Source organism: Genypterus blacodes, unplaced genomic scaffold (assembly GCF_046128005.1).
Source record: "Genypterus blacodes isolate CSIRO-AG114 ecotype Tasmania unplaced genomic scaffold, CSIRO-AGI_Gbla_v1 ptg000070l_1, whole genome shotgun sequence".
NCBI lineage: Eukaryota > Metazoa > Chordata > Actinopteri > Ophidiiformes > Ophidiidae > Genypterus > Genypterus blacodes.
Window position 1 is genome coordinate 1,998,677 of NW_027466880.1, and position 27,448 is coordinate 2,026,124.

The window sequence follows — 27,448 nt, forward strand, 5'->3', positions numbered from 1 at the left end:
GAAAGTATGTATTTTGCAGTCGAAACTGTTATTAAGAAGTTCAACAAAAGCTGTAATATTTTCAATGTGAAACTGATCCTTTATGGTAATAAAATTACTCCTTGATGTCACATTTTGAAAGCAATGGGTAAAACTAATGAATTAAAGAAGGCAGCTATAATGTGAATGTAATTCACTGACATTTTTATTTTTGTTATTTTTTTTAATATCTTAAATGATAAATTATGCACCTTGGCATCCATGTGATTTCCCAATTTGATCTGAAATCTATCCAAAAGCTGAGACTAAAGTGTGAGTCAAAGATTTTGATAAACATGTAAAAAGTTTCCTTTTTTCACTGATGCATTTGTTTATTTATTAAGTGTTGGATTTCTCTATTGGTTGCTGTGGGGTCTTCCCCGAGCATAACCAGCATATTGATATGGGGTGGGTCAACTTTGTTTTTGTTTTTCAGAGACAACCTCCTGACTAGTTGCTTCATAGTGCATACAGAAGCTTTCCCTGTCATTCTCAGTGCATATACTATTGCTGCTTCTTAAAGTGGAACAAAATGGATCCCACAGCTAAACACGGGCTGGTGCTGGTCAAACAGCTGAAGAAGATGAGGGAGAGTGAGCATCTGACAGATGTGGTGCTGGTTGCTGAGGGCATCAGCTTTCCCTGTCACCGGGTTGTTCTTTCTGCATTCAGCCCATACTTCCATGTAATGTTCACATGCGGCCTGCGTGAGTGCAGCAACAGAGAGATTTTCCTGCAAGACACCCCTGCAGACAGCCTGGCTCTGCTCCTGAACTATATGTATTGCTCAGATCTTCCACTCACTAATGATAATGTACAAGGAATCTCAATTGCATCGTTCCTCCTGCAAATGGATGATGTTTTCACTCGTTGCCAACAGCACATGACTGAGAACATGGATGCATCCAACTGCCTTGGTGTGTATTACTTTGCCCGTGACCTTGGTGTAGAGGAACTGGCAGACCATGCTCAACGCTTCCTGCAGCAGCACTTTGTTGAAGTCTGTCATAATGAGGAGGTGCTGGAGCTGGAGGCCCATCAGCTGGGAAAACTCCTAAGTTCTGATGACCTAAATATTTCACGAGAAGAAACCATTTTGGATGTTGCCCTCCGCTGGGTCAATCACATGACGCTGGTGGATGGAGAAGCACGTACTCCGCATCTCCCAGAGCTCCTGAGGAAGATCCGTCTGCCACTGATAAGCACCGACTACCTTAGAGAGACGATAAAGAGAAACACAGCTCTGCTGGCAGATGCTGAATGCCTAGAGATGCTGAACGAAGCCTTGGAGATCACAATGATGCACCCGTCAGCTGCACCACGAAGGCTCAAGCTGCGGTACGGAATGGAGACCACAGATCTGCTGCTCTGTATTGGTAACGACGGTGGTGGGATTAGGTCACGATATGGCAGCTATGCTGAGCGCAGCTTTTGCTATGCCCCGTCCACAGGCCGCACCTACTACATCACTTCACCCCGCTATGGAGACGCTCTGGGCTATGTGTGTGCTGGGGTTGTGACTGAAGGGAATGACATTATAGTGGCAGGAGAGGCAAGTGTGCGCAGAATGGCCCGACAGAAGGACATGAATGTTGAGATTTTCAGGTAAGAAGGATATGATGACAAACTCAAGCAGACAATGTTTCTTAACCAGGTTATATCTATTCCCCACATGAGTTCCATGATTTATTTTCGCCCTAATGTCACACCCAAAGGGCCATTTTGGTCAACCAAAATACCATTCTGATTAGCTCAAGCATTATTCTCATGTTACATTACAGCAGAAACAAACTGTGATAAAGTGATACATGCATTTGCCCCACAAAGATGGTAGCGATTACTGTTTGGGGTTGCCAGGTACAACGTGCAGGCCCAAGGTAGCTGGGAGTGCCTGACGTCAGCAGAATACCGTGATTCTTATGGTCTGGCATCGCTGGGTGAAACTCTATACCTCATTGGTGGGCTGATGAAGCTGAAGAACCAGCACCTCATCACAAACTGCGTGGAGCGATGGTCTCTGCAGGGAGGACCTTGGCGCAGCGCAGCACCCTTGCCTATACCTTTGGCCTATCACAGCGTGGTCAGACTGAAGGATCGACTTTATGTGATTGGCGGTCGAACCCCACAGGTAATGTGAATACATCCACACGCCTGATCAATCTGCTGTGCATTCATTTGACTGTAATTATTCAAAAATGTTCTGTGTAGCAGAGGGACGTTCATGTTCTGTGTGTTCTGCTCTTCTCTGAATGCACCTGCTCTGCTTTGTCATACACCCCAACTCCCCCCAACCCTCCAGTCATACCGGGTGGATGATGAGCCGGACCGTCTTAGTAACCGTCTCCTGGAGTATAACCCAGATACAAATAAGTGGACAGAGCTAGGGCCCATGAAGTACTCCAAATACCGTTGCAGTGCTGTGGCACTCAATGGGGAAATTGTTGTGATGGGTAAGACTTTGTTTCTTGATACAATTTGTTATAGAGTTTAGAGGTGAGGAATTTTATAAGAATAAGAATTGTTTTAATTTGTAAAAATAGAATCGGAATCTTGAATTTAATTTTTGCTTTGATTTGCTGACAGTCAGATATATTTTACATTATAGACCTGAGATGCCCTCGACAATAACAACGGCAATATTAATGCCATTTGTTAATAAACCTCACTTCCGCCCATAGGTGGCATTGGCTGTGAGGGTGGGGACTGTGGCCAATCACGCCGCTGTCTGGATGCTGTGGAGATCTATAACCCAGATGGGGACTACTGGAAGGAAGGGCCCCCTCTCCCGTGTTCACAACTGTCACTGCGCACCTATGCCTCAAACGCAGGAGTGGTGGGAGGCAAGCTTTACGTGTGTGGCTATTATAAAGGAGCAGGTAATGACATCATTTTCACTATGAATAAAAAACGTTTCAAAGATGTTGAGTGTTGATTATTGACCGCAACATTTCTGTTCCTTAAAAACTCCTAGATCGACACGATGATGTAACAAAGGATATCTTGGAACTGGATCCATGGGAGAACCGGTGGACAGTGGTGTCTCGGAATGCTCTGATGCATGATAACTACGATGTCTGCTTGGTGGCAAATCTGAACCCACGGGGGCTCATGTCCCCACCTGGAGACTTAGTGAATCAGTAATACAGCTGTCAAATCACATCAAAGTCTGTGTGGGAAATTAGCTAATGCACTTATTGCTGGGCCAAAGGCACTTGGTATTATACGCAGAAAAGGTCTTAGTGCTCTGCATGAAATAGAACCTGACGTTAATAATTTGCACATTGACATATAAGACGTAGAAACACAATTTGTACATATAGTTTTCTTTCTTTTTTCTATCTTAATGTGCTACAAACACTACCCTGAACCCTGCTGCTGCTGCTGCACCATGTTGAATAGGTGAAATACACAAATTATATATTTCAGTCTCAGCCACAAAGTTGGAAAACTGATACAAATGTTTTATTCAAAGTGATCGTTGTAAGCTTGTGTTTGTCTGTCTTTTCCTAATAAACACGCATCTCAGGCATGTTGTTGAGTATGATTAAAAAAAGTATCAATGATAAATGATCAATGGTGTGGAGGAGTTACCTCAGCTACATGGTAGAGTTGCATGAAGAAGTCTCAATAACAATCAGGTGAGATGTTTTCTCATAAGCCCACCAAATTCCTCGCTAAATTACCATTCTTTTATTGCTATTTTGGCAAGTATGCATTATATCAGGAGGAGGAGGCAGTAGCTCAGTGGGTAGAGCTTCTGCTTGGGAACCGGAGGGTCGCCGGTTCGAGCCCCTGCTGAGGTGCCCCTGAGCAAGGCACCAAACCCTCAATTGCTCCCCCCTCTGCGAAGGGTGGTAATGTAAGTCGCTTTGGATAAAAGCGTCTGCCAAATGCTCGTAATGTAATGTAATATCATGAAATGACAGAAATGATTTATGTTTATTTCCAATGAAATTTAAAGAAGAATCTAAATACAACTATATATTGATTCAAGAATAACATATAAGTTTACATGTTATACAGCAGTCAGCCTCATCAGAAAAAAGATCTGGAATAATGAACACAAATAACAGTGTAGCTACTTTTTGCGAGTCAAAAGAATTCAACAAATGTGTTTCATCATTCAAACTGAAGTGTGATGACTTCAAAACTTACAGGATCAAAAGACTCGTAACCACATTTGACTTTTTGTATTCATGCACAATAAAACTAAAGCTACTGAACTCAGTCCTTTACTCGTCTTCTACAAGGCCCAAGTCAGAATCACAATCAAAACCAAACAGCTGCCAGAGGCCTTTAGGTTTCTCTGTGTTGACTTCAGCTGACAGCTTCTTTAAGATGGGCTGGAATCCTGTGATGCTCACAGAGTTTTCGCTGTCCTCGGACCAGCAGCTGAGAGGAGTGATGAAAGAGCCCACATCATTGCTGGTTCTGCCTTCTTTCCTCTGTACTTTCAGACCATTTGATTTGCTGTGCTTGGTCCCAATACGAAGCTCACTGACAGGAACTGAACTGTGGCAGTTTGAGAGGGGTCGGCTGTTTTTGTCTACGGTGTTGGTCTTACTTGACTGTGAGAGCACCAGTGGCCTTTTATCGCGCCTTCTGGGACCTTGTGTAGTGGATCTCCTCTTTCTGATCAGGCAGCTGGTATCCTGAAGGGTAACTTTAACCACACTGCACTGGCGGCGGCGTGATGAAAGCTGTCTATCTCCCAGCTTCCCTTTCTGCTGCACGGTGGTGACCGGCTGTAACAGCTCCGGTGCGGTCTGGACGGCGCTGTCTGTTACTCCCTCAGGGTTGGGCTTGGGTAAATGCTTTGAGACTAAAGTGTTGAGCAGACCCAGGGCCTCTTGAAGCATGTTCTGCTCTCTTTCCCTTTCCTCTCTCAGAAACGCCAGGTTGTTCTTTATGCTATGCATATTTGAGCCAAGTTCTATCATGCCATCTTCAGTCTAAAAAATACAAATCAAAAACATAACTAACCAGAACAATTACCCGTCATTAAATTCAAACTTCAAATATACTGACCATACCTTATGTACCCTGTCATCCATTTCTTTCAGGGTCTCTGTCTGAGACATCACTTTACTCAGCAAACTCTCAAACTGCTGTAAAACATCACTCTGAAGACTAGCAAGATTATTTTTCACTGTAAAGGACGAATTAAAGAACAGAAAATGAATACAACCCCTTAATGGTTAGTGAGAAAACGTGAGGGACCAATCTTCACAGAGAAGAGAGCACCATCTGCTGGTGGTAAGAAAGTGTGTTGGCTCACTTCCTTTCCATCTGCTCTGCTGTTAGACTAACATTGACATAAATAAACAGTTTTGACAGAGCCGAGTAGGGAACTTACAAGTTAATGCAGAATTGCTTAAGTCTTCAAGAACTGTTTTGCTTTCAGCGGTATTCTTCACTGAGCCACTTATCAACGGTTGCATCTGAAAAAGTTGAGGGACATTTTACTTCTACAAGACATGAATTCTAAAATCAAGAGTAAATAGAATAGAATCACACCTCTCATCACTTACACTAATGAGCATTTCTTGAATCTGTAGGCATTCCTTGGCTAAAAATTCACTGTGAAAGCAAACAGGAAGTGATGCTGAGTGCGTCTTCATTCTGATCTGATGCATCGTGTTCTGTCACAGTACTCCCTATAGAGAATAATACCTCTCAATTTTTTGTTTTGCCCTTCTCTTGTCCTCTTCAAATGAATCCAGTATGCCACCAGCTTTGAATTTGTCCTTACTGTCTCCAAACAGGAGAGGTTTGGAGAGGTAATTGCTTAAAATCTTTGGGTCGCTTCCCTAACAAAACATTACATTTTAAGGTTAAATATGTTTAGGCAGGTTAGAAACAAATTTTTAAATCTAGATCTAATGTCAGTAATATGCAGATATGAATCCGTCAACAAGAACCAAGAACATGAACAGTGTCAGGGGGATAAACCTGCAGTACCTCCTGTGAGCTTTGCTGGGACGTCCTGGAGGATAAGCTCATATCCTGAGATAAACTCTGAGAATTGTCAGGCCAAAACTGAAACTGGGTGTCTGTTAAACTGGAATAACCACTGGTAGCTGCATTCTTGCTGGTGGTTCTGTTCATATGCACATAAACAGAACACATGCTCTTAGATTTATGCAGTGAGACAGAAAGAAGTTTGTAGCTAAAGGTACAAAACAATGTCCCGTCTGTTACCATGTTTACATTACCAATAGCAATCTCACATTTGGAGAGAGGCCACAAGAAGTAGTAGTAGTAGTAGTAGCTAACTACCTGACTCCCATTGGGATGTTCATGACTTCCTTTATGTTCCACACATTAGGATTCATTTCTTTGGATTACCTAATAACAATGAAAGTTAATTCCAATTCAGCATGATGGTAACAAAAATGCTAGCAGGTGAAGCTTGTGTTAGCCAATTAACCTCGTCTTAGCCAAACCAAAGTGGTTTGGTTAAAATGGTCGTGTTAAGCAAAGAGTAGAGAACAGTTGTGTTACCTTGGATACAGTACTTTTCCCCTTAAATTCAATTCCTTACTGACCTGCTAAAATAATACAAGATGCTCAAATTTAAACCTCCCGCCATTTAAACTTAGAACGAGGCTATACTGTGCTGCGTTCAGGCATCATAGTAAACAATGAAATGGGACCTAGAGGGTGCGCTCATGTTGATTTTCCTGCAGTAAATATTGTGGACAATAATCTAGCATATAGTGTAAACGTATACAAAGCATTACGCAAACTAGTAGTAAAAAGTAAACATGTTCACCAGGATATATATGAAAGTAATGACAAGGACTCTTCTTGAAATAAATGTTTTGACGGAAGAGGATAAACACAAATGTGTGGCAACTAAAAGCTGTTAAAATAAATGATATACTTATATGATATTTATGTGTGAATGGCTTGTCAATTGGTTGTTTATTTATGTACGTTAAAGAAGAGTTAAAATATTTCTTCACTGAGAAGTCTTCCTCAGACATTTTATTTTGAAAAGCAAACCCGGAAGTTCTTGTGCCAAACCAAAGCAAGCTGCTGCGTACTATAGCAGGACCATCTTTGACAGAAAGGCTGTGTTATTGATGACAAATCTGACACCAGATGCATGTTCTTCTGCACTGATTCACCCGTGACTGCTCAGACCTTAAACGTCAATAACAACAAAGTGCTGCTGGTCAGCGCGCAGCCTGCTGTTAGGTTGGTAAGTCAACTTTTTGCTGTATAATTCACCAATGTACAGCTGCTGTGTGTGTGTGTGTGTGTGTGTGTGTGTGTGTCTGGCAGCATAAATCACAGGACAGATACAGTCAGAATGATCTCGTTCATGGTGGAGTCGCTACCTGAGGAGTCGCACAATAACTTCCCCGCAGTGGCAGGTGCTAGCTAGCTGCAATCACCTTGGCTCTGTCTCACAACAGATTTTTAACCCATTGTGTACAATTTATATGACAGGTTTTTAAATTACAAACATGATCCCTGCTGGGTAAAACATAGGTATTCAACATGTTGTTTCTTTGGCTAATGCATTTCTAATTCAAGTCTGTTTGATCTCAAAAGGTTCGACTATGGCTCTGTCATTCCTTTTAGTCATGGCTGCTACTGTGATTCTTATCAGACCTGAAACTCCTGTTACTAAGGTAAGAACAATGGATGTAGCACACCCCCAAACAAAGTAAGTTTCAGGATGCGTGGATTTATTTATCTGTGATTACTATTCTGTCTGTAGGCCCTACGTCAGAATTCACTAGAGTGCTGTGGTGATAAACAGAGAGTGAACGCTTCATGCTCTAATGACACTCACTGTGAACCAGGTAAACCAACACCCATCACACAACACAGGAAGTGGTTTGATCATTTGTAACACAATCATAATCATAGGAAACAGATTGGGAAAAGTCAAATGTGTTTGGTTGGGTAAAGTCAAAGTGTGGGATTGATTAATGTATTACCTACTTAAGTGCAAACCTCCCATTAATACAAAGGCAAGCTGGCCTCAGAGATAACTGACCAGTTTGTCTGAATTCAGGTCTGATGATGTCACGTTTACTGTCTGTCAAAAAATAGCTGTTAAAACACAGGTTAGGTAGCAGGAAGCAAAACACTGCTATATCTCCTTTGTAGACTGTGTGGTTGTGGGTTTTGCAATATGCAACAAGACCACACACAATCAGCATTCAGCATTCAGTAATCACTGGACAAGAGAGTGAAAGAGTTATTCTAAACTAAACACAAGCGGTGTTACAATGGATACATCTCTGGAAAGAAACAATGGAGAGACCATCTGAACGAAAGAAAGAAGACATTGTGAATGATCTGAAAAGAGAAAAAACAAGTTTGACAAGTTCAGACTGTAAAAAAAAACCTCTTTAAATGTGACAAACACCTCATGCTGTATTTGGGAGGGACTTCCCAAAGAAACATATGCACTTTTCTTCCATTGCATAGCAAGATAATGTTAAGTGTGCATGTATATGTTATAGTTAATCTATAAGTCTGTATCTGTAAATCTGTAAATCTATACCTTTCATTAAAATTACATTTTTCTGAGCACAATGGCACCAAAGCGTAAAGCTGCCAAATCTGTAAGATGAAACATATCCTTGCTTTTATTCCTTCAGGATGTTTCCTGCACCTCCTTGAGAACAGCAACACAGTTTGCATATTCTGTGACTCAGCCGCTGCAGATGTGGAGAACTTAACCGCATGCACCTACAGTAAGGATCAACCACCATTTACTTCAGATGTGGATTACTGACATTCTTCATGTGACTTTGTATATCGGATTTCCCCTGTTTGTGCTCACCAGACTACACAGTGGAGCGGAAAAATCACACAACAGTGACCACAGTCATTCCTAAAATAGGTAAGATACAACATGCAAAGTCCCAATGGCCTGTTTTGTAGTATTTCACATACATCCACTTGAACTCTGTAGCTTTAAGCAACCATTTTCTGTTTTGTTGTGTTTGGAGCAGGAGGGCCTGGTGTGGCTGCCTCTCTTCTGCTGGGAACTTTGTTAATCAGCCTGTTCCTGATTCTCTCCGTCGCCTCTTTTTTCTACCTCAAACGCTCCAACCGACTCCCGAATATCTTCTATCGACGCAACAAAGGTACAGTAAGCGGCGCTGCACGACTGAGAAGTGCCTGACATCAAACCTTTGTGTGTGTTTGAAGTGCTGAGCTCCCGAGATCCCCCCTGTTCATGGTGTGATCCACCACATCCATTAATCCCTCTCTAATGAAAACATTGGAGGAACAAAGCAGCATGTGTGTTTTGCTGTCAGCAGATGAGTAAATTAAACTTTTTGTCTACTTTCCCAGCTTTCATATTCCAACCGAGTGAGACGGTAAGTCAGTTTTGTTGTTTCTCTCAAATCAATCATTTAAGTCAATACATCTGCAGTCTGCAGAATTTGTTTTAAAACAATATTTGCCTGTAGTTAAGACAATGCAAGTTGTAAAGGTTTGCATCTGTAAGGGATTATTACCAGTGTTTGTTTTTGATTTATTCCAGGCTGTCATGATACCCTCCACATCAGGTAAGAGAAACAAAGCCTTGGTTGTATTCAAAACTGTCCGACCCTGCAGAACAGGTTTGAGGTTCTGTTAAGCTTGTGAGCAATCGAAAAAGCAGATAATCATCAGTCAATGTCGATGAGTGTTGTTCCTGCTGTACCAACCAAATCACGCTCACAAACAGGTTATGGCACAAAAGCTGTTCATAATAGGAACTTCATGATCAAAAGTGCAGGGCTCAAATACACCCCACACACGCTTGCCTCACTCGGACTTTGCTCCTCTCATCCTGTATTCTACTTTATCTTCCTTCCACTGAAGCAAGGAAGACGAGATACGTCAGGAGGGAGCGGCCCTCTGCGACGTCTACGCTGAGTACAGCTACGGTGCCAAACACGTCCGCGACCAAAGAGTATAACGTGTAGGAGGGAGGAGACACAAGATAGGCGGTGCAAGTGGGATGGAAAGCTCAGGAATGTTGTTTGCTTTTCTTATCATGTGTGAAGAGCGCCAGCAACTGCAAAGAAAAGAAAGTCCAGCTAACTCGTGTCAATTCATTTGTCACCGCATCTGCTGCATTATTATCACTTGTTCTGCATTCATAAGGAGTGTGATGATGAAATCATCTCTAATATATAATAACCGACCATCTGACGCCATTTCAAACCAATATGATTGCAGTTTTTGTGTGCAGCACCGTTGTGATGATTGAGAGGACATGAGGGGATTTTCCTTTTTAGGAGGCAGTGATGAATTTCATGTAAGTGTTGTTTGTAGGCTTTTGGGGTCTGATGTGGTGACAGTTTCTATCCTATATAATGTGACAGCTCAAACACTGGATGGACACTATTTTCCTCAGTTAACTATTTTTGGATTTTTACACAATATTTTTTTTGTACTTGTAATCGAGCACTGAGTTTAACTTGTTAGAATCAGGACTATAGAATATATTCTCTGTTTAACAGCATTGGAATTCCTCTTGTGGGCCAGGATGTTTTATTGTGAAAGAGCATAGCGCAGTATTGTTAAGGCGTTTGTATTTATTATGAGTGCTCAGCCAAAATTAATGCGTAGCTAACATGCATTAATTATTATATTCCTTGACATGCCCACTCAGCCATAATAGGAGTAAACATCATTTTAACTAGATCATATTGTTTTCATTAGAGAAATGTGTGACTCATTTTGTTTCATGAAGTAAATATAGATTTTAAACATAGAATAACTGGATGCGAGTGCACTTTATTTTGCCGAGGTCATCGGCTGCTGTCAGAGCTTAACTTGAACTTTAACAGAAGTACTTCTAAGGAGTTTCTTTGTTGTGGTTTGGTTCCATCGTTTTGTGAACTGTAACCTTTGCCAAATGTTGTCTGAAGAAAATTGCTCTGTGCCATTACTGTGCCATAATGAGCTTTACGCCAAGCCAGGAAGAGGTCGATTTGACATATATGTGAGTGATTATTTGTATCTGAATTATATCCAGTGGCCTTTATGTATAACTTTAGAACAAGGCTGGTTAATCATGGCTTACTAGATGATATTTTGTTCTAGAGAGTTTTATATCTTCACATTAGGAATGAAAGAAATAACTTCCATCTTCATGTGGAGGAATTTGAAGTGAGGCATTTACAACCAATTTAAAAAAGCATTTATCATTCCAACAATATTGCCATTTTGCTTCACATTCGCTGTTGTGCAGCCAACCGTAAGTTAAACTACATGTATATATTGTTTTATACAAATGATGTATTGGTTTTGTAATAATGTATGTATTTTGAGTGGCCATGAAGAATGTTCTGAAGATCTGTTGTGTTTACAGGAATAAAGCACCTTTTCTTAATCCCTGTTTGCCTCTATAATGAAATGAGTCATGGTTCTTGTTACACCGGAGGCAGTTGAGCTTAGTTATCTTCATTATAACTTTATCTATTATAGTTAATGTAAATTACTATCAAACAAATATTAGTTTTATATTTTAATAGATTAATATTTAGCTGATTGTTTCCCCTCCTGCTGTTATATAAAGGTTTTTATCTAAGAATTCTGTCTGCTGAGAGACTTGCAATAAACCAAGCTGCACTCATGACATTGACATTAACAACATCAAACATGCCAAGCAATGTCATTACTGTAATACACATGTATAAAATGCCCATTGGGGCTGCAAAGTTTGGCATTGTAGCCTTTGTATGGCTATTATTCGTTATTGTAATTATGTCATTTAGTGTCTCATTGATCTCACTTGACACGTTGAAGTGCTTGTATTTGTGCTTACTGAAATATCACACCTATGCTAATAGAGGGAAGGACGTCTGCACTAGCAGCTACATGTGACTGGGCATACTACTCTATTTATAACAGCTGAATGGCCCCAGTCTGACATAAGCAAGGACATCAGACTGTCCCTGCAGGGACACAAACTGAAACCTTCACACTGAACGTCTTGTCCTTGTGCAACAGGTACGTTTTCATCCCTACACATGCATGTCAAACACGTAAACACAGTAGTTGTGCGTCATGTTGTGGTTTTTCATTTTGGTGTAATGGCTCAGACAACGCTGATATAAAACTTCAACAACACTTTCCGTTAAATTTGGAAACTGATAGAGTTCCTCCACGGGGAGAGTAATGAGAGCATTTCACACTATTACAAAAATGTGTTGATTAAATACTGAACATGGGAGGTGTTTGTACAGTTTTACATAATTAACATGTTAGTTACATTACTTCAATGTTATCACTGCTCTACAGACTTTCCACTTACAAATGCTGCTGCTGGGTGTTTGTTTATCTCTAGCTTAGTTATGCTGTACATTCAGCTGACTGTGACCTACACCGGCCAGCTGAATGTTTCTTATCAGGTCAAATGACTTCAGCAGGTCATGGATTATTTTGGGGTCTGTTATGGAACTTGTGGTCTGGTTTTGCTCAGTTGATGTCCAAATCTTAATGTTCAAGCTTTTGATTACTATGAATTTATATTAAAATTGCATCAGAATGAAATTAATGGTTAATTTATATTAATATATAATATAACCAAGATATCAACAATCCAAGACATTAAGCCACTGATTGTTTCTTGCAGATGAATTAAAGATGCACCCCTCTAACACTGATTTCCTTCATGCTGATTAATTCCTTTTTTCAGATAGACAAGCTTGTTATGCATCCAAATGGATGACTTAGATCACAGCATGCTCGTTGCAGAAAATGACTGGATGCGATTCTTTGAGGAGAGTGAGGAGTGCAGTCTGCTCCAGCCGTCCCTCGCCAGCCTCGATGGTCCAGCCGTCAGAGTTTCAGAGGATTTACAAAACCCAGATTCAGTCTTCAAAACAAACCAGCATGAGGCACAACAGAGCCCAGACAGAGATGAATCTCAAAGCGGTGATGCAGGAGGACACAGCTGGATGGATTCCACAAATCAATCACGAGGATTAGAGGATATTACCATAGAAACCAAAGAGGTCAGTGTTGTTAGGAATCATGTGGCACAGACGGACTCAGAAATATGTCTGGATGATCCTGGAGATAATGAAGCCATGCACGTTGAGAATGCAGAACAGATCACAGAAACAACCAATGACCGTATTACATGTGCGCAGCCAACGGAAGCAACAAATGGCAAGTTTTCAGCCGAGTTGGAAAAAGGAGGAGAACATGTGCAAACAGAGAGTGGACCCTTAAATCTCAAACCTGTACAGGATCCTGATCCACTTTCTTGCCGCCAAGCAGGAATGAATGTGAAGGTTACACACACTACAGAGAGCACGGAGGATACTAGCTGCGTGACCACAAGGCCAGAGAAAGAGCGCTGGTTTGTGACTATCAATGACAATCCGGTACGAAATCGGAGACAAGCTCCATCTGTGAGAAAAAAACGAAGACAAAAAATCCTTCATAAGGACAAGCGCGTGTGTGGCCGTGAGCAGGAGCCTCAAGGTCAACACAGCTCAGGGTCAGAGATAAATAACATTAAAGATGAATCGGAGGGCGAGAATGACAATGAATACAGCACAAAGTCAGACCAAAACATGCTTCAAAACTCAGCGGAGCAACCAAATGATGAAATAAGTCTTGAGAACATACAAAGCGAACTCATCTCAGACTCAATGCAAATGCACATCACACCCTTGCCTTGTGGTGAAACAGAGATTGCGGCACAACAATTGGAAATGTCTCAATCCCTAAATGTAGAGAGCAACGAGTCAAGATTAGACGGAAACAAATGTGAGCCACAGAACTCGGTGGAACAGCCAGAAAAGCCAACAGATCCCATGACATCTACACTACGTGACACGTTCCCTCTCCTTCGAGACATGTCTGATGAGTTTGAAGACAGTGTTGAGTTCTTCTCCGCTCATAGTTACGATTCTGAAACTTACCTCTCAGCTGCTGAATCAATGGACGAACTGCACCAACTGTATTTAAAGTGTTCTATATCAAACGACAAACTATTCGATTTAACTGACAGCACTGATGCCGACAACATCCCGGGCACAGAAATGCATTCTGGCGATACACACAAAGAGAATTTTAACAGTGGTGAACCAGCTGCCTCAGATTGTGATGGCTATGAAAGCATCGCTGACATGGTGTTTGTTAATCCATCTGCTGGACGAGGAACAAATAAAACACCAGAAGACAACCCTGCATGTCAGCCACCCTGCGACTCCGATCACGTGCCTGAACTTCAAACACACAACTCACCAACGGGATGTGGAATTTCACCCTCCGATTGCCTAGAAGAAGAACAGCTTAAACTTCCTGTTTTAACAGTAACACCTTGCTCTGAGGTTGACGGACCTGAAAAATACGCCGAAGCTCTGGATCCTGCTCGACCTGTGTTTGCAATATCTGCCTTTTGGGATGAGATGGAAAAACTGACAATAAAAGACATTTTGCAGCTTAGAATGGGTACGAGTCCCTCAACCACTGAAGCACAGAGAATACAAGGAACAGCAAAAGTAAATGTAGATGTCACAGATGCTAAAGCAGACCACAGCTCTTTGTTGGACACCGTGGAGTATGATTTAGCTGATGGTAGTCTGATGGACACATCCGATGCTGCCGACTCGGACTATTTCACTCAGCCTGACGATTCCAAACCGGATCGCTCAAGCTGTGACTTTTCCACCTCCTCAGATTGTGAAGAAGAATACTTGCAGTTTATTGGTGCCAGCAGGAATCCAAGTCCTGACCCCCAAAACAAAAAACAACAAGGCCAAAGCACAAATGACTTCTCAGTGAAGGACACACAGGAGGAGTGCTTAACTGTGTCTCTGGAGGAAATTACACAGCCGCGTTTTGACAATCAAGCCACACACACCCCAGTTTCAAACAATCTCTCGTGGCCAAGACGGATATCAAAGTCCCAAAGTATGCAGAATGTAAGAGCGCTCAACTCTCATCATCTTCAAGAAGAATTTCAGTTGAAGTCCAATGCTGAGGACAGCCTGTTTCTTAGGAACTGTCCATCTCTGGAGGAAAACACAACTTTTATAGTTAGTGACAGCCCAGGAGCACTAACAGATGTTTCCATTCTGACCAGCATAGAAATAGTAAATGAACACAACACAATAACCTTTCCAGACATGCTTGAATGCCTCCTCTCAGAGGACGAGGTAGAGAATAACTGCAGGCCTGTCATGGTCTATGACCCAAGAGAGATCTCAGTGTACGACTTCACTTTCTGCACGCCCATGCATGAAATGCTAGTTAGCAGTGAAGGGAAACCCATCCCCATCTTCTCTTGTTCTCATCCTACTGTCAGAGATCTCACATTCCCAGAAGTGGACTACCTTTTTTTGCCACAAAACATGTCTGCCGAAACAGACACAGTATCCCGAAATAACATAGTTGCTTGCTCTCACCTCCACGCCAATGACTTTGCGTCTTCAGTAGCAGCAGCAGTGGCGGCAGCATCAAATGGACCTCACTACGAGACACACTGGGCGAGAAGCTGGAATGGTTTCCTCTCCATGAGGAACATACGCTTCCACAACACAGGTAGCATGTGGCGCCGTAGGTCTCCTGGTTGGGTTTTTCCAGTCGGGACTGAGAGAACACACATCATCAACAGAGCGGTTCCTGCCATTACTCTGTTCAGTGAGGGACGGGTCCAGTCAAATCCTTCTCAGATTTTTAGAGAGCTAGCAGTGGAGCAGAGCATTCTGGAAACAATACAGACGACCTTCTACTTAACAAGTACGTTTGAATCCTCATATTGATATCAATAATCTGCAGTGAATTGAAATATAATCTTTTTGTGTCGGTTTACGTTGCTTGCAGAGCGAGAGGGTCTCTTCTCCACACTGAAGCAGTCAGATATGTGCTTAGTCTGCATTGCGGTTGCATCATGGGTACTAAGATCCACTGACCTCGAGGGTGCTGATGGCTGGAAAGCAGGTATGCAACATCTGCCACTGATACAGTATTTCTCTAATGTGATGAGTAAAACTATTGAATATCCACAGTGTAACTTGGTGATTTGACAGCGATTCTTAAAACCTGTTTTCAAATCTTGTTTAGCCCTGCTGGCAAATGTGAGCGCACTCTCGGCCATCCAGTACCTGCGGCAGTATTTGAAGTAGGCTCCTGAACCACGACATTCACAGTACCAATGAGTCATTTCCAAAACAAATCACTTGGGTCCATCCATCAATGAGTTCCATGTAATGTAATATCATGTAATGTATATCTACTAGAAAGTTAGGACCTGGTTTCCCAATATTAAGTTACATACAAGTAGTTTGGCTTAGTGAAAGACCTTTGCAGTCTGTAGCTAGTTGAACTCGTAGAAGGTATTTTTGGAAACACAAACTATTTGAGCTGCGTTTAGAGTTCTGGCCTGAACATGCGTTTGCTGTTTATATAGTTGCAGTCAAGACACGTTGTAATAGGGCAATAGTTCGCAATGTTGCTTGCTTTGATGTGCCGGTGCCGGTTTGTGTGGACGCCTGAAAAGTGAAAAGCCTGAGGAGAAACTGAAGCTGGAGCTGTTGGTCTGAGTTATGTGAATGTAGACAGTATGTGAATGCTTGCATAGTGAAGTGAGGGAAGCTTTGTCCAAATCGTCATGTCAACTGTATTTTCTACACAGGAAATGATTGCTGCCAGAATATTTAAATGAGGTACCAATGATATCCCATATTGGCATAATGGACTTTGTCTTAGTGCAATATTTGATGTTAATGCAATAAAAATGTATACTCCACTCTCTTCTCTATTCAAATTGATGGGTTGGGAGCAGAAAACAACACAAACATGAACGCTTTTCTTTCCACAGTAACTCACATGAGCTCTACGTATACAACACAAGCTTCAAGGAGATCAAGGTGTCATTGTAGATGTATTTATTGAAATAAATATGCAATGTATACACTTCCATATTATGTCACATAAATATTGGATTTTGAAGCAGTTCTTTTAAAAATTCATTACTTTTAGTTTCTGTTCAAATCTCCACTAATCAAAACACTGTGGACACGTGTTCTAATACAACTTTCTGTTTGGGGGTGACAAAGATTACAGTCAAAATAACAATTATCTCACTTAATAATACTATATAATGTTTTTTTAGCTCAGGATTTGTTGTTATTGTGCCAAATCTAGGGTTGAGTGTTCACATCTACGGCTATATTAAGAGTCATTCATATAGAATATTGTGAACATGTAATATTTACAGTCTCAAAAATGGATGAGTAAAAGCTTAGGTTATACTGTGAAAAGATATCTTGATATATAAAACTTTAGGATTTAGACAAATATTTAGAAGATTTAGAATAAAACTGGCCCCTACTATGATTTCAAAGTGGAAACACAACAATGCAACTTGCTACTCTAGTTTGGTGAAAACTGAAGACAGAGTCATGCTAAACTGTCAGTCATTCAAACACTGATTTAAATGTCATTCTGTACAAGGAAATCATTTAGAAACCATGGGAACAGTTAAGTCTGTCTGCTTTCACAGCCGTTATGAGAGACACGTTTGTTTTTGCTCATTTCTATCACTGCTTATCAAATCGCTTAATGTGTGTGAGAAAAAGCTGCCACACTAAATCTTACATACCGTGAGTGAGCGAGTACTTGATAACAACGGCGAGACAAACTCTTCAATGGATATGAAAAATTGCCGGCAGACTTTGACGATCCCATTAAGTGCTTAACAAGGAATGCACATAAAGATCACAAAGATTTTTTCTAAAATATATTAAAACAATAATGACACAAATATCCTCTTACAGTTTTAGAAAGTACACAGTATTCTAGTTATTAGGTATAGTATAGGGTTTGAGGGCATGCACCACCTGCAACTCACGATGGCTTGTCACCTTCTTTCTTCAGACGGCTTTGGAAAGCAGAAATAAACAGAAATAAAGACTGTGTTGCTGGCTGTCTGACACCTTTTACAGTTGAGTTCAACCAACCATTATAGACTAATAATGGTCACATTGGCTTCACAATGAAATAACTAAATGGAATGTAAATATTGTATAGTACTTTTATCTAAGACACTCCCACCTTGAACCTCACTGCCTCCAAACTACACTATTTTCATGACTATTCACTTGGTACTAGACAATATAATCCAAGATCATGTATTTAAGTCGAAACACCTTACCTGTAATAATCCTCTTGCCCTGGTAGAGGGCCTCCATGTAGATGATGGCCATGCAGCCACTGCTGCTCCATGGCCATTCTCTGCAACTCTGCAGACTGAGCATGCATGGCTTGGAGCTGATGAGCAGCAGACATCTGTGGAATCGGCCCCTGCAGCTCCCGTGGATATGCACCTCCTATGAAATTTGCATATGTCAAATCAGATCATACTGCTTTAGAAGGACTCAGGCAGGAATCAAGACCTGGGTGGTGTGTATACTTCAAGGTAAGATTACAAACCAAACAGTGGATGGCGTAGCATTTCATGATCATGAGGAAGCTCATTGAGTAAAGGATTGGGAATCGGGCCAGGGAAGGGGAACCGGGCCAAACGTGGTCCTGCTGACAAAGGATCCAAAGGATGAGGGCCGGGGCCTATAATAGGAAAGAGGACATATATGCACATTTACTTAACGCTACTAGAACAAAATACAATCACTGCATGACAAGTCAACTTCTCAAAGTCCATGAGCCCTACCCTGACCGAGGGGATCCTGTTGGTGAAGGTGGAGGTGAGAGTGAATGTGAGAGTGCTGGTGATGATGCGGCGTCACATTGAGCATCTGCAGCCTGGCAGCAGGGTCAGTCGCCACAGAAGCCATCCTCTCCGCATGAAGCCGTTCTGCAGTGAGTCGCTCGGCATAGGTCAGCTCTGGGCGCAGTTGGGGTCCTGCCAGCGCCATCCTCTCTCGCTCGAGATGGTTAAGCCCATGGTGTAAAGGTCCAAAATGATGCGGAGGCCCAGGTATATGGGGTAGACTAAGCGCCCCGTGACGGGCAAAGTGCTCCATGTGATTAGCTGAAGGGTGCATGGTTTCCATCTCTGGGGGCTTGACCTCAAAGCCGGGCTTCATCCTCTCTCGTAGTTCCCGCTCTCTTAGATTCCTGAGCTCACGCTCTCTCAGACTGGGTTCAGCACTGTACAGACCGGGCATGTGATAGGCCAGCAATGGGTCCCCAGGGCTCAGCGATACATAGAATGGGTGGTTGCGGTTGGAGGGGGACATGACATGAGGTCGGGCATATTCACTCAGGGTGCGCAGGGCAGGTGTGTCAGGCCCAATGTAGGGGGGCACAGCAGCTACAGTGGTTTGCTGCTGTTCAAAGGAGGAACGCATGTGACCCTGACCTGACATCTGGACCTCAATCATCCGACTGTCATGGGAGGAGGTAGAGGCTCTCTGTAAGCAAAGTAAGCAAACTTATTCATATGCTTGATGACAGAATGTTTTTCTTTACATGATGATAATGAATGGCAAACTCACAGCATTCCTGTCAGCCTCCCTCTCTCGCTCTCTCTCTCTGTCCTTCTCCCTTTCACGTTCTTGCCGAGCACTCAGCTCAGCCTCTCGGCGACATTTTTCCACGGCCTCTTCCCGCTTCTTGGCCAGCTTGGAAGATGAAAGTGGCGTGAAGAACAGATCTGTTCTAGCACAGGAGTTGTAGCCACGATCCAAGTGTTTGATGAACCTGATAGAAATAAGTGTATGTATGAGAATGATGCTTGAATGAATGAATAAGCTTCACTTTAAACATCACAACACAATGCTTTGCAAGTGCTGTTGACAGGTGCTATGTGTATAATAGCTTTTCAACATTGCCCAAGAAGATGTCACTCAGAACCTGTATTCATCCTTGACTTTCATTTACATTTTGTTTTGAATACCTATGAACAGCAATTCTGGTGGTTATGGTAACATTTTACTCACCGACTCCACAGCTGTGAGGTGTCAAACCCTAATTAAGTAAGCAAAGTAATAATGTCTTCTAACACATACCGTGCAGACTGGCTGGCATGGCTTGCCATGTTAACAATGGTGGGCTCTGGTGAGGGGCTCCTGGGTGGAGATGGTGGGCTTTCAGCTTCCTCCAACTCATCCATTGGCTCTTCTTTAATGTGAATATGTGGCACTCCTGCAGTGGTGCAAGGCGAAGGCCTCAGAGAGAGAGGTGGGAACGAAGGCTGGAGGCTGGGGACAGGGCCAACGGTGGATGCAGTAACAGACGTGAGAGGGTGTGAGCCTGCACCAACAGAATGGGAAGAATGTATACTTCTTCCAGGGTGGTTTTGCACCTGAGAGATTACTGGAGGTTGGGTGGGGAGAGACTGCATGGGCAGAGACTGGGCCATGAGCTGTAGAGGTGGTGGTGGGGCACCTGGAGGGTACTGGTTGGGCAGTGAGGCCAGGGGTTTTAATGCTGGGGGAGGGGGCAGATTGGAGGGCATCTGGGGGAAAGGTGTAGCAGGCTGGTGCTGAAGCTGCTTGTGGGAAGGTGGAATTGGGGTGGTTGGAGGAGGCTTGATTTGGGGGCCAGATGAAAGAGGCTGGGGGAGCTGGGACTCTCTATAAAAGGGACGCTGGGAGGCCTGAAGTGGTGGGCCATGTGGCTGCACAAGAGGCGGTGCAGAAACAGAAGTAAGAGAAGGTGGGACCTGAAAGGCAGGCGCAAGAGGAGAGTCCTGCCCTAATGTTGGGGGGAGGAGTGGTGGACCAGAAGGGGTGTGAGGGGGGGGCTGTGGTCGGTTCTGTGGACCTGCCGTGGCGGCTGGCTGACCAGAAGCTGGTTGAGGTGGGTCTGGAGAAGGAGGAGCGGGGCTCTGGGCAGGATCAGCAGAGGAAGTGCATTGAGGTGGTTGGGGAGTGATGGAGTGGCCTTGAGCGGGGAGGGCCTGCGGGACAGCTGCGTCTGCAGGAGGGGCGCCAGACTCTGATGTGATGCCATTGGGCTGGGCAGATGAGTCAGAGTCACTCTCGTTGCCTTGTTGGGGGCTGGGGATGCTGGGAGATGAGCTGCGGTTGTCCTGATCGATGTCTTTGGTGTCACTGCTGCCATCATCCTGAGCACTGCGGCTTTCTGATGAGCTTTCCTCCTCTGCCTCGGCCTCTCCCTCTGACCGAGATCCCTGGGGATCCTGGAGGAACAAATAAAAACCTGGATCAGGTTGTATTTCACAGCCAAGTTATTTTCAATCTACAGCTTTTTTGTTTGGGCTAAACTAATTTCCTATAAAACGCTTTGCTGTATTTTGTCATTGAAAGACTGATACATTTTAATGACAAATGTTTTTGTGCACAAAATTGACCGATGTTTGCTGTCTCAGCAACTGCCAGAAACTATTACACATTACAGCCTAGGAGAGGTATCTCTACAGTACAAGCTGCTCTCTTACCTGTGTCTTAGGCCTTTTGGGTGTAATTTTGTCAGGCTCATCCGGCTCCTGAGCAGGGCTCTCCCTCACACGTTTTGTTACCTTCGGTGACGTTAATTCTTCTTTAATCCTCTGCTGACACAACACAAAATTACACATCTTTATACGTTTACTGACACTGACATTATCACTGACACAAACCACTGATTGTCAGTGTTACTCAAATCTGTCCATGGCAGCATTAGTAATAAATGAAAGATTGCCTTTAAGTGATGCAATGGCAATTTTACAAAATTTCCTGGAAACACTATCTGCACATGTATTGCTGCAGGCCAAGTGTTTTCATAGCTTCACTGTTAATCTTGTCCATCTAGAATCTTTGTGTCTCTCTTACAGGTCCCATAAGCTTTACAAAGTCCCACATTGGTCTGACATAAAATGTGTTTACCTTGTTTGACTTCTTTGTCGAGTCATTCTTACTGTCAGTGGACGACGTTCTTGAAACGTTAGACATGGTACTTGCGCCGCTCGGGGAGGGCTGGCTACTTGACTGCTGATCCTCTCTGGTCGGGGAGCCTGTGAGCCTCTTGTGCCCACTTCTTAAAGATGACAGCTGTATCACAAATAGTCAACAAATATTAATAATAACATTATGAATTGCCAGGGATTATATCATAGTTTGAAATGTTCGGCAATCATAAGAGGAGCCACAGGCTTACAGTTGCTCTGCTTCGCCGTGTCCTCATGCCATGCTTGCCATGGCTCCCCTCATCTTCCTCTTTAACTGGTTTAAACGTAAATGAAGCCCCTGTAGATTTCCGACTAGGAGGTAGACAGCCGTGCTTGTTTTCATATGTGCGACAGGTTGTGCACAGCAAGAGGTTGCCTCTTCCCCCTTGTTGCCAATCCTTGGAGCCTGTTAGAATAAAAATAGCGTTTCCAAAGTCAAGGTTTTAAATTGCAACATTGAAGGCTCCATAATTTCACGGTTGCCTTGTATATTTTTCAGGAGCACTTTCAGTTCAAAATTCACACATTCAGGTCAGGTTCATAGCCTTCACAGAAATCTAAAAAATGTCATGTACTCACTCGTTGTACCACAATGGCTGCAGGTTGCACTCTTGATATCCTGCTCACTGTCTTCACTGTCAATATCTTCATCGCTTGCAGAACTCAGATCCACTGCAAAGAAAAAGATCTACTTAGATGAAGAACCGCCTATTAATGACTAAGCTGAGGGAGCTACTTTTGGCAGCATAGTAAAATGTGTGACAGCAAGGAGCCCTCACTTGAGTGTGATCGGGATGGGGTGTTCACTGGAGCTGCAGCAGAGCGAGTCTTTGCTTTGCGAGAAGATGGCTGACGACGTTGTTGTCGATACGCCCTTGTTCCTGCAGCCTCAGGAGTTTTCTTCCAGTGGTAATAGAAGGTGATCAGTTCTCCCTGGTGATGAGAACAGATTTATGAGATCAGATTTCATTTAGAATACGTTATAAACGTCTGCATGTCTTATAAATGGTTCTGTAAAAAAAAAGACAAATGGGCAACAATACAGAGATTTTGCAACTTTTTTATGGCACAAATGAGTCATGTAGCATCTGTTCATGCTTACTAAGAGACCTACTGAGGTTTAGATCCTACAAAGGAAAAGAGAAGTGGCATTACTTAAAACTGCATGTTTGGGTTTATATATTTTGTATTTAGAGTGTTCCTATTCAAGACAGCAAAAATATGAAAGGAGGGAAAGGATAACCATTCTAATAGTGTTGAGTGTTGAGTTGAATTGAGTGTCCCGGACTGAATTTGCATTAAATGTAAGAAATATACCAAAAAGGTTTAATTACAGTCTTTTTGCTGGGCAGAAAGTCTTTCCGAATGCGGAAGAAATTCTTTCCATATTGTCTCAGGCCTTTGATGAACCGCTTCTGTTGAGAAAAAGGAGGGAGAGGGTGGATAAAGATCAATTAGAATCAGTTGTGAGACAAAAAGCTTTTGTGCAGCTGGCATTATTCCTATAATGGCAGAAACAAAAGGTGCCTCACCACATCATCCTCCGACCAACACTTCTCAATGAGCTTAGGAAGAGGCTTCTTAACCAGACGCTGGAGAGCTTTTGCAGCATCATAATGACTTGCATGTAACTGAAATTATAAAAACATACAAAGATGTTTCTCTTAATTTGCAGTCCAGTAACAGGTTTCACTTGATTTTTCACTGGATGATGTTGATTATAAATCAAGCTGTGCTTCACACCATGTTGAGAGCATTGAGTGTTGTATCATCACGAGATGCTGCTAAACATCCATCCTCCGTGGATCCACCATCACACATCCCTGCAAAGGCTGCCATGCTCCTTTGAAAACAAAACAGAACACTGATTTCAGTTGAACGGAAGTCAATAAATTACAGAGTATATTAACTTGAGAATTGAAAGTTTAACCAAGATGATAACTGTGCTTCTGTCATTCGCCAACTTCTCTGCACTTCAAAACACTTTAAACTACAAATGCTGACAGTAGAAATGTTTTTCCTGGAGCCCTGAAAAAACCCATAGAACCACCACTCTTCCATCAACACTGAGCAACTGGACAATGGAAAAAGAATCCTTTGTGGAGTGAACGTCTCATTTCAAAGGATATATGACCTTTATCCTAATCTTTATCATTTAACACACAGCCTGGTGCAACAACTGGCACGACACACATGGGATAATTATTGTGATTAAATTGTTTTGCAACCAGCTCTGAAATTAGCCGAGCCACACCTGACATTTCACAGCCTTTCAAAGACTGCACTGGTTTTGTTCTTGCCTGTGCTTCCCTTGTTGGTTTCATTATCTTGTGATTACAAACAGGGATGAGATACACTCAATCCATTATGAGTCATAGAACAGCTTGGCATATAGCAGAGATCATTTCTTGCAGTTGCTCCACTCCCATGAACAATTACAACCAGGAAATACGATACTTAGGGACAGGAAAGACACAGGCAGGCATTAGCAAATTAAGATTACTTGGTCTCAATATATCATATAATATTCTGTGCCCTTGAAATTCAAACATTCTTGTTTTTATCATATGAGTCTGGTGAGGACACTCCAAAATCTGGACCACTTCTTTCACAGCTAAAAAGAATAGTTTATATTAACCTGATGAAGAAAACGGACTTGCAAGAAAATGTGCTTCTGAATTGCTCAGTGTAATGCCTTTGCTTACTGGAGAGATTTTGCTACCCAGGAGTCTTTCATTTGCAATAAGGAGGGGGCAGGCAACTTTTCTGTGCTGGTCAGGTGGGAACTCTGCTCAGAGGAGTACTGCTGAAGCTCAATGTTCTGCCAACCTGCCTGCTGTGTGACTTTACCAGGCCAATGAAACAACCTGACTGTGGTAAATCGTGGAGGTAAGGGTGTTTTCTTAATGATTTTGATTCTAAAGACACATACAGTTCATATCTTAATAGTAACACTATTTGGTCTAAACAATACAGTAACAGGGGCATAGTGAGAATAACTGATGATATTATATTGCAATTAGACATGAATACTATACTGGTGCATTTCTTATGCATTAAAATAAACACTTTTGATATACCAAACAATTTACGAAACAAAGTTGTGATATAGTTGTCACTATATAGTTTGTTCATGAAGTATGATTTACAAATTCATTAACTTTTATAGATGTTATACATTTTATAAAGATTTCTCTAAAATGGAATGTATGACATTTAAATCATTCCGCAAACAAACACGTAGATGTATGCTATTGGCTCCTTTTATAGCATCGTAGTAAAATCTGTCAGCACATCTGGAGAACTATTACAACACTATTATAATTCACACATATATGTTTTGTGGTGAGAGAAAAATAATAAAACAACGCAAATTATTCAGTCCACCACATTGCAATACTCTTTGGAGGTACAGGGTAAGGTTCTCACGGTGCATTCAATTTTAGTTTACCTTGGTAAGTCTGACTAACGGAGTGCAAACACCAACCTGGCAGCTCTGAGGTACATGAGAAGGTCACAGTCATTCACTCCAGGCGTCCACATGAGCTCCTCGCTCTCTGTCTGAGTCTGTAAACCGGGTGCAGACCGAGGCTGCAACTCTGGGAGCTTAGCCTGCAGTGAAACCAAAGACAAAAAGCCCACAAACACTCATTATTCAACAATCCCCAATGACAGCAACTACATGTTCTGCTAGCATTTTCATTAAATGTGGTACAGCCAGAAGTTTAATGGTGTCTTCAAACTTAGTTCAATTTACCCGACGGACCAACTCAGACCGATTTGTTCTTTTAAACACATATGTATAAATGCTCCAAACATGCTAAAATAAAGTTTAAATTCAATGCATTAACCGAATACACTCGTTTTTTCACAATAACAGATGCATTCCGTCATGTTATGTCGAAATCAATTCATAAAAACCTATTGGTAAAGAACTACCGTACTTGCAATGTTTTAGTGCATTTCTTACTATGCCATTTTTTCACACCATGAAAAAAGTATTTAATTTGGAAAAGGTTGTACCTGATGACTTGGTCCCACTCTGATCTCGCCCTGGGTGCTGTTCAGGCTCCTGAAAAATTATAACAGTTATAATTAATATCGAAATAAGGGTAATTCTTCACCTTACGTCTGCATCTATCACAACGTGAAAAAAAGCAGCCTACACATATCAATATGTGGTTGATTTCAGACTCGGCAGTTGATCAGACAGTAGATGCCGGATGTGTATGTGTGGCTGTAATAAGAACATTCGTAAACGTGCACGGAGATTTTGGTGGCAGAATAACAAACATCCCGCCCCTCCATCACTACTAGCCAATCTCAGCTGTCACCTACTAGCGATTCCTTACATTACATAAATGAAACCCGAGAGCCAATCAATCATACATGAGCTCTAATTTTACGGTCACTTTTACAAGAACAGTGTGTGCTAATGCTACTCGGGAGCTCCAAACAGGTTGACAGCGACTGGCTCCGTCACAATAATAATATCAGCTTTAGCTAGCGTATAACATGTCGTACACATAACCTACATAAATACAGGGCAGCGACCCGTGTCAAACCCGGAGGGAATCTCCGAGTTAAACACACAGTGCATGGGGTACTCTTATAAAACAATTCCAACATGTCGGAAACACGTAAAAAAAAAAAAAACGTTACTATGCAATTTGACTAACAGGAGCTCGCTAGCTGTACTGCTGCTAACGACAATATCATTACGCTGTTATTTGGCTAGCTTGTTAGCCACACACCAACTTCGTGACCACTGACAACCCGAGTATTTCACACAGGCGGTTAGCAAAGTAGCGACACAAACAGCAACACAAGCGTCTAACGTGCAGTAAATAGAGCTTAAATGTAAATGTTAAGTTGGTGATAAGGTTAAGTTACCTCCGCGGGCTGAACAGGTCGTCCATGTCGGATGTTTGGATGTGGCTTGTTGACACTACGCAGCGCAGTGGGCGACACACACACACACACACGCACGCACACACACACACACACTAACACACACACACACACAAACTATGCGAATCCCCTATTACATGGCTATTCAAAATGGAGGCGGTGTAGCGAGGGAGTCAGTCTATTTTTTTTCCCAGTGTGGTGACCTCAGCAAGCACAGCCGGCAGCCTGTAAACTTGGTGTACAGGACTGAGCATGTGCCGAGGATTAACACCACCAAAACCCGACTGATGCTGCCGCTGGCTGCACAAGTGGGCCATAATAAGTGGGCACAACCACGACAGGAGACATTATATGAACCATAACGCCCGACTACATTATCCTAAGTGTCAGAAAATACATTATCTCCATGATCAGCTCGTATTTACATGTCATCCCACTGGTTCCCCTTCGTTTTCCTGTTTATAACCAGAGCAGTGTTCGCCTTCACACTCATTTTCTCCAACTAAAATACAAATTAAAATATATAACGCGTGATTGCTGAGCATGTCATTGAAAATGTGCCTGCGTCATACAAGCATAGTAACTATATGAAACATGTAGCCGTGTATGTTAAGTAATGATTGTATGCGTTCTCTGCCTAAATCTGTGGGAAATAATATTAAATCCACATGCTAA

At 42.4% G+C, this 27,448-nt stretch overlaps 4 protein-coding genes across 6 annotated transcripts; 3 read left to right on the plus strand and 1 right to left on the minus strand.

Annotated features, from left to right (window-relative positions):
* The first annotated feature begins 550 nt into the window (after positions 1-550).
* Positions 551-3,159, plus strand: kbtbd12 (kelch repeat and BTB (POZ) domain containing 12). The gene is made up of 5 exons (XM_076156884.1): positions 551-1,623; positions 1,876-2,146; positions 2,318-2,468; positions 2,697-2,894; positions 2,990-3,159. The coding sequence occupies exons 1-5, from the start codon at positions 551-553 to the stop codon at positions 3,157-3,159; spliced, it is 1,863 nt and encodes a 620-aa protein (XP_076012999.1).
* A 3,872-nt stretch (positions 3,160-7,031) lies between these two features.
* cunh1orf159 (chromosome unknown C1orf159 homolog) lies at positions 7,032-11,380 on the plus strand. Of its 2 annotated transcripts, none has more exons than XM_076156901.1 (9): positions 7,032-7,225; positions 7,582-7,661; positions 7,751-7,835; positions 8,643-8,738; positions 8,831-8,887; positions 9,000-9,134; positions 9,346-9,371; positions 9,539-9,563; positions 9,862-11,380. In XM_076156901.1, the coding sequence occupies exons 2-9, from the start codon at positions 7,590-7,592 to the stop codon at positions 9,963-9,965; spliced, it is 600 nt and encodes a 199-aa protein (XP_076013016.1). In that variant the 5' UTR covers positions 7,032-7,225; positions 7,582-7,589; the 3' UTR covers positions 9,966-11,380. The 2 variants fall into 2 exon arrangements, with proteins under 2 accessions (XP_076013016.1, XP_076013017.1); XM_076156902.1 differs by having other exon boundaries at positions 7,032-7,221.
* A 466-nt stretch (positions 11,381-11,846) lies between these two features.
* perm1b (PPARGC1 and ESRR induced regulator, muscle 1b) lies at positions 11,847-16,743 on the plus strand. The gene is made up of 4 exons (XM_076156758.1): positions 11,847-12,000; positions 12,689-15,747; positions 15,832-15,948; positions 16,072-16,743. Exons 2-4 carry the CDS (start codon positions 12,714-12,716, stop codon positions 16,131-16,133), a joined length of 3,213 nt encoding a protein of 1,070 aa, XP_076012873.1. The 5' UTR covers positions 11,847-12,000; positions 12,689-12,713; the 3' UTR covers positions 16,134-16,743.
* A 129-nt stretch (positions 16,744-16,872) lies between these two features.
* rereb (arginine-glutamic acid dipeptide (RE) repeats b) lies at positions 16,873-26,934 on the minus strand. Of its 2 annotated transcripts, none has more exons than XM_076156622.1 (17): positions 26,756-26,934; positions 25,886-25,934; positions 25,350-25,474; positions 23,606-23,705; positions 23,395-23,493; positions 23,197-23,277; positions 22,642-22,795; positions 22,442-22,534; positions 22,072-22,268; positions 21,801-21,965; positions 21,374-21,484; positions 19,980-21,115; positions 19,467-19,671; positions 18,680-19,382; positions 18,442-18,576; positions 18,164-18,338; positions 16,873-17,890 (listed from the first exon to the last, which is right to left on the minus strand). In XM_076156622.1, exons 1-17 carry the CDS (start codon positions 26,779-26,781, stop codon positions 17,857-17,859), a joined length of 3,588 nt encoding a protein of 1,195 aa, XP_076012737.1. In that variant the 5' UTR covers positions 26,782-26,934; the 3' UTR covers positions 16,873-17,856. The 2 variants fall into 2 exon arrangements, with proteins under 2 accessions (XP_076012737.1, XP_076012736.1); XM_076156621.1 differs by having other exon boundaries at positions 21,374-21,487.
* Positions 26,935-27,448: the final 514 nt, after the last annotated feature.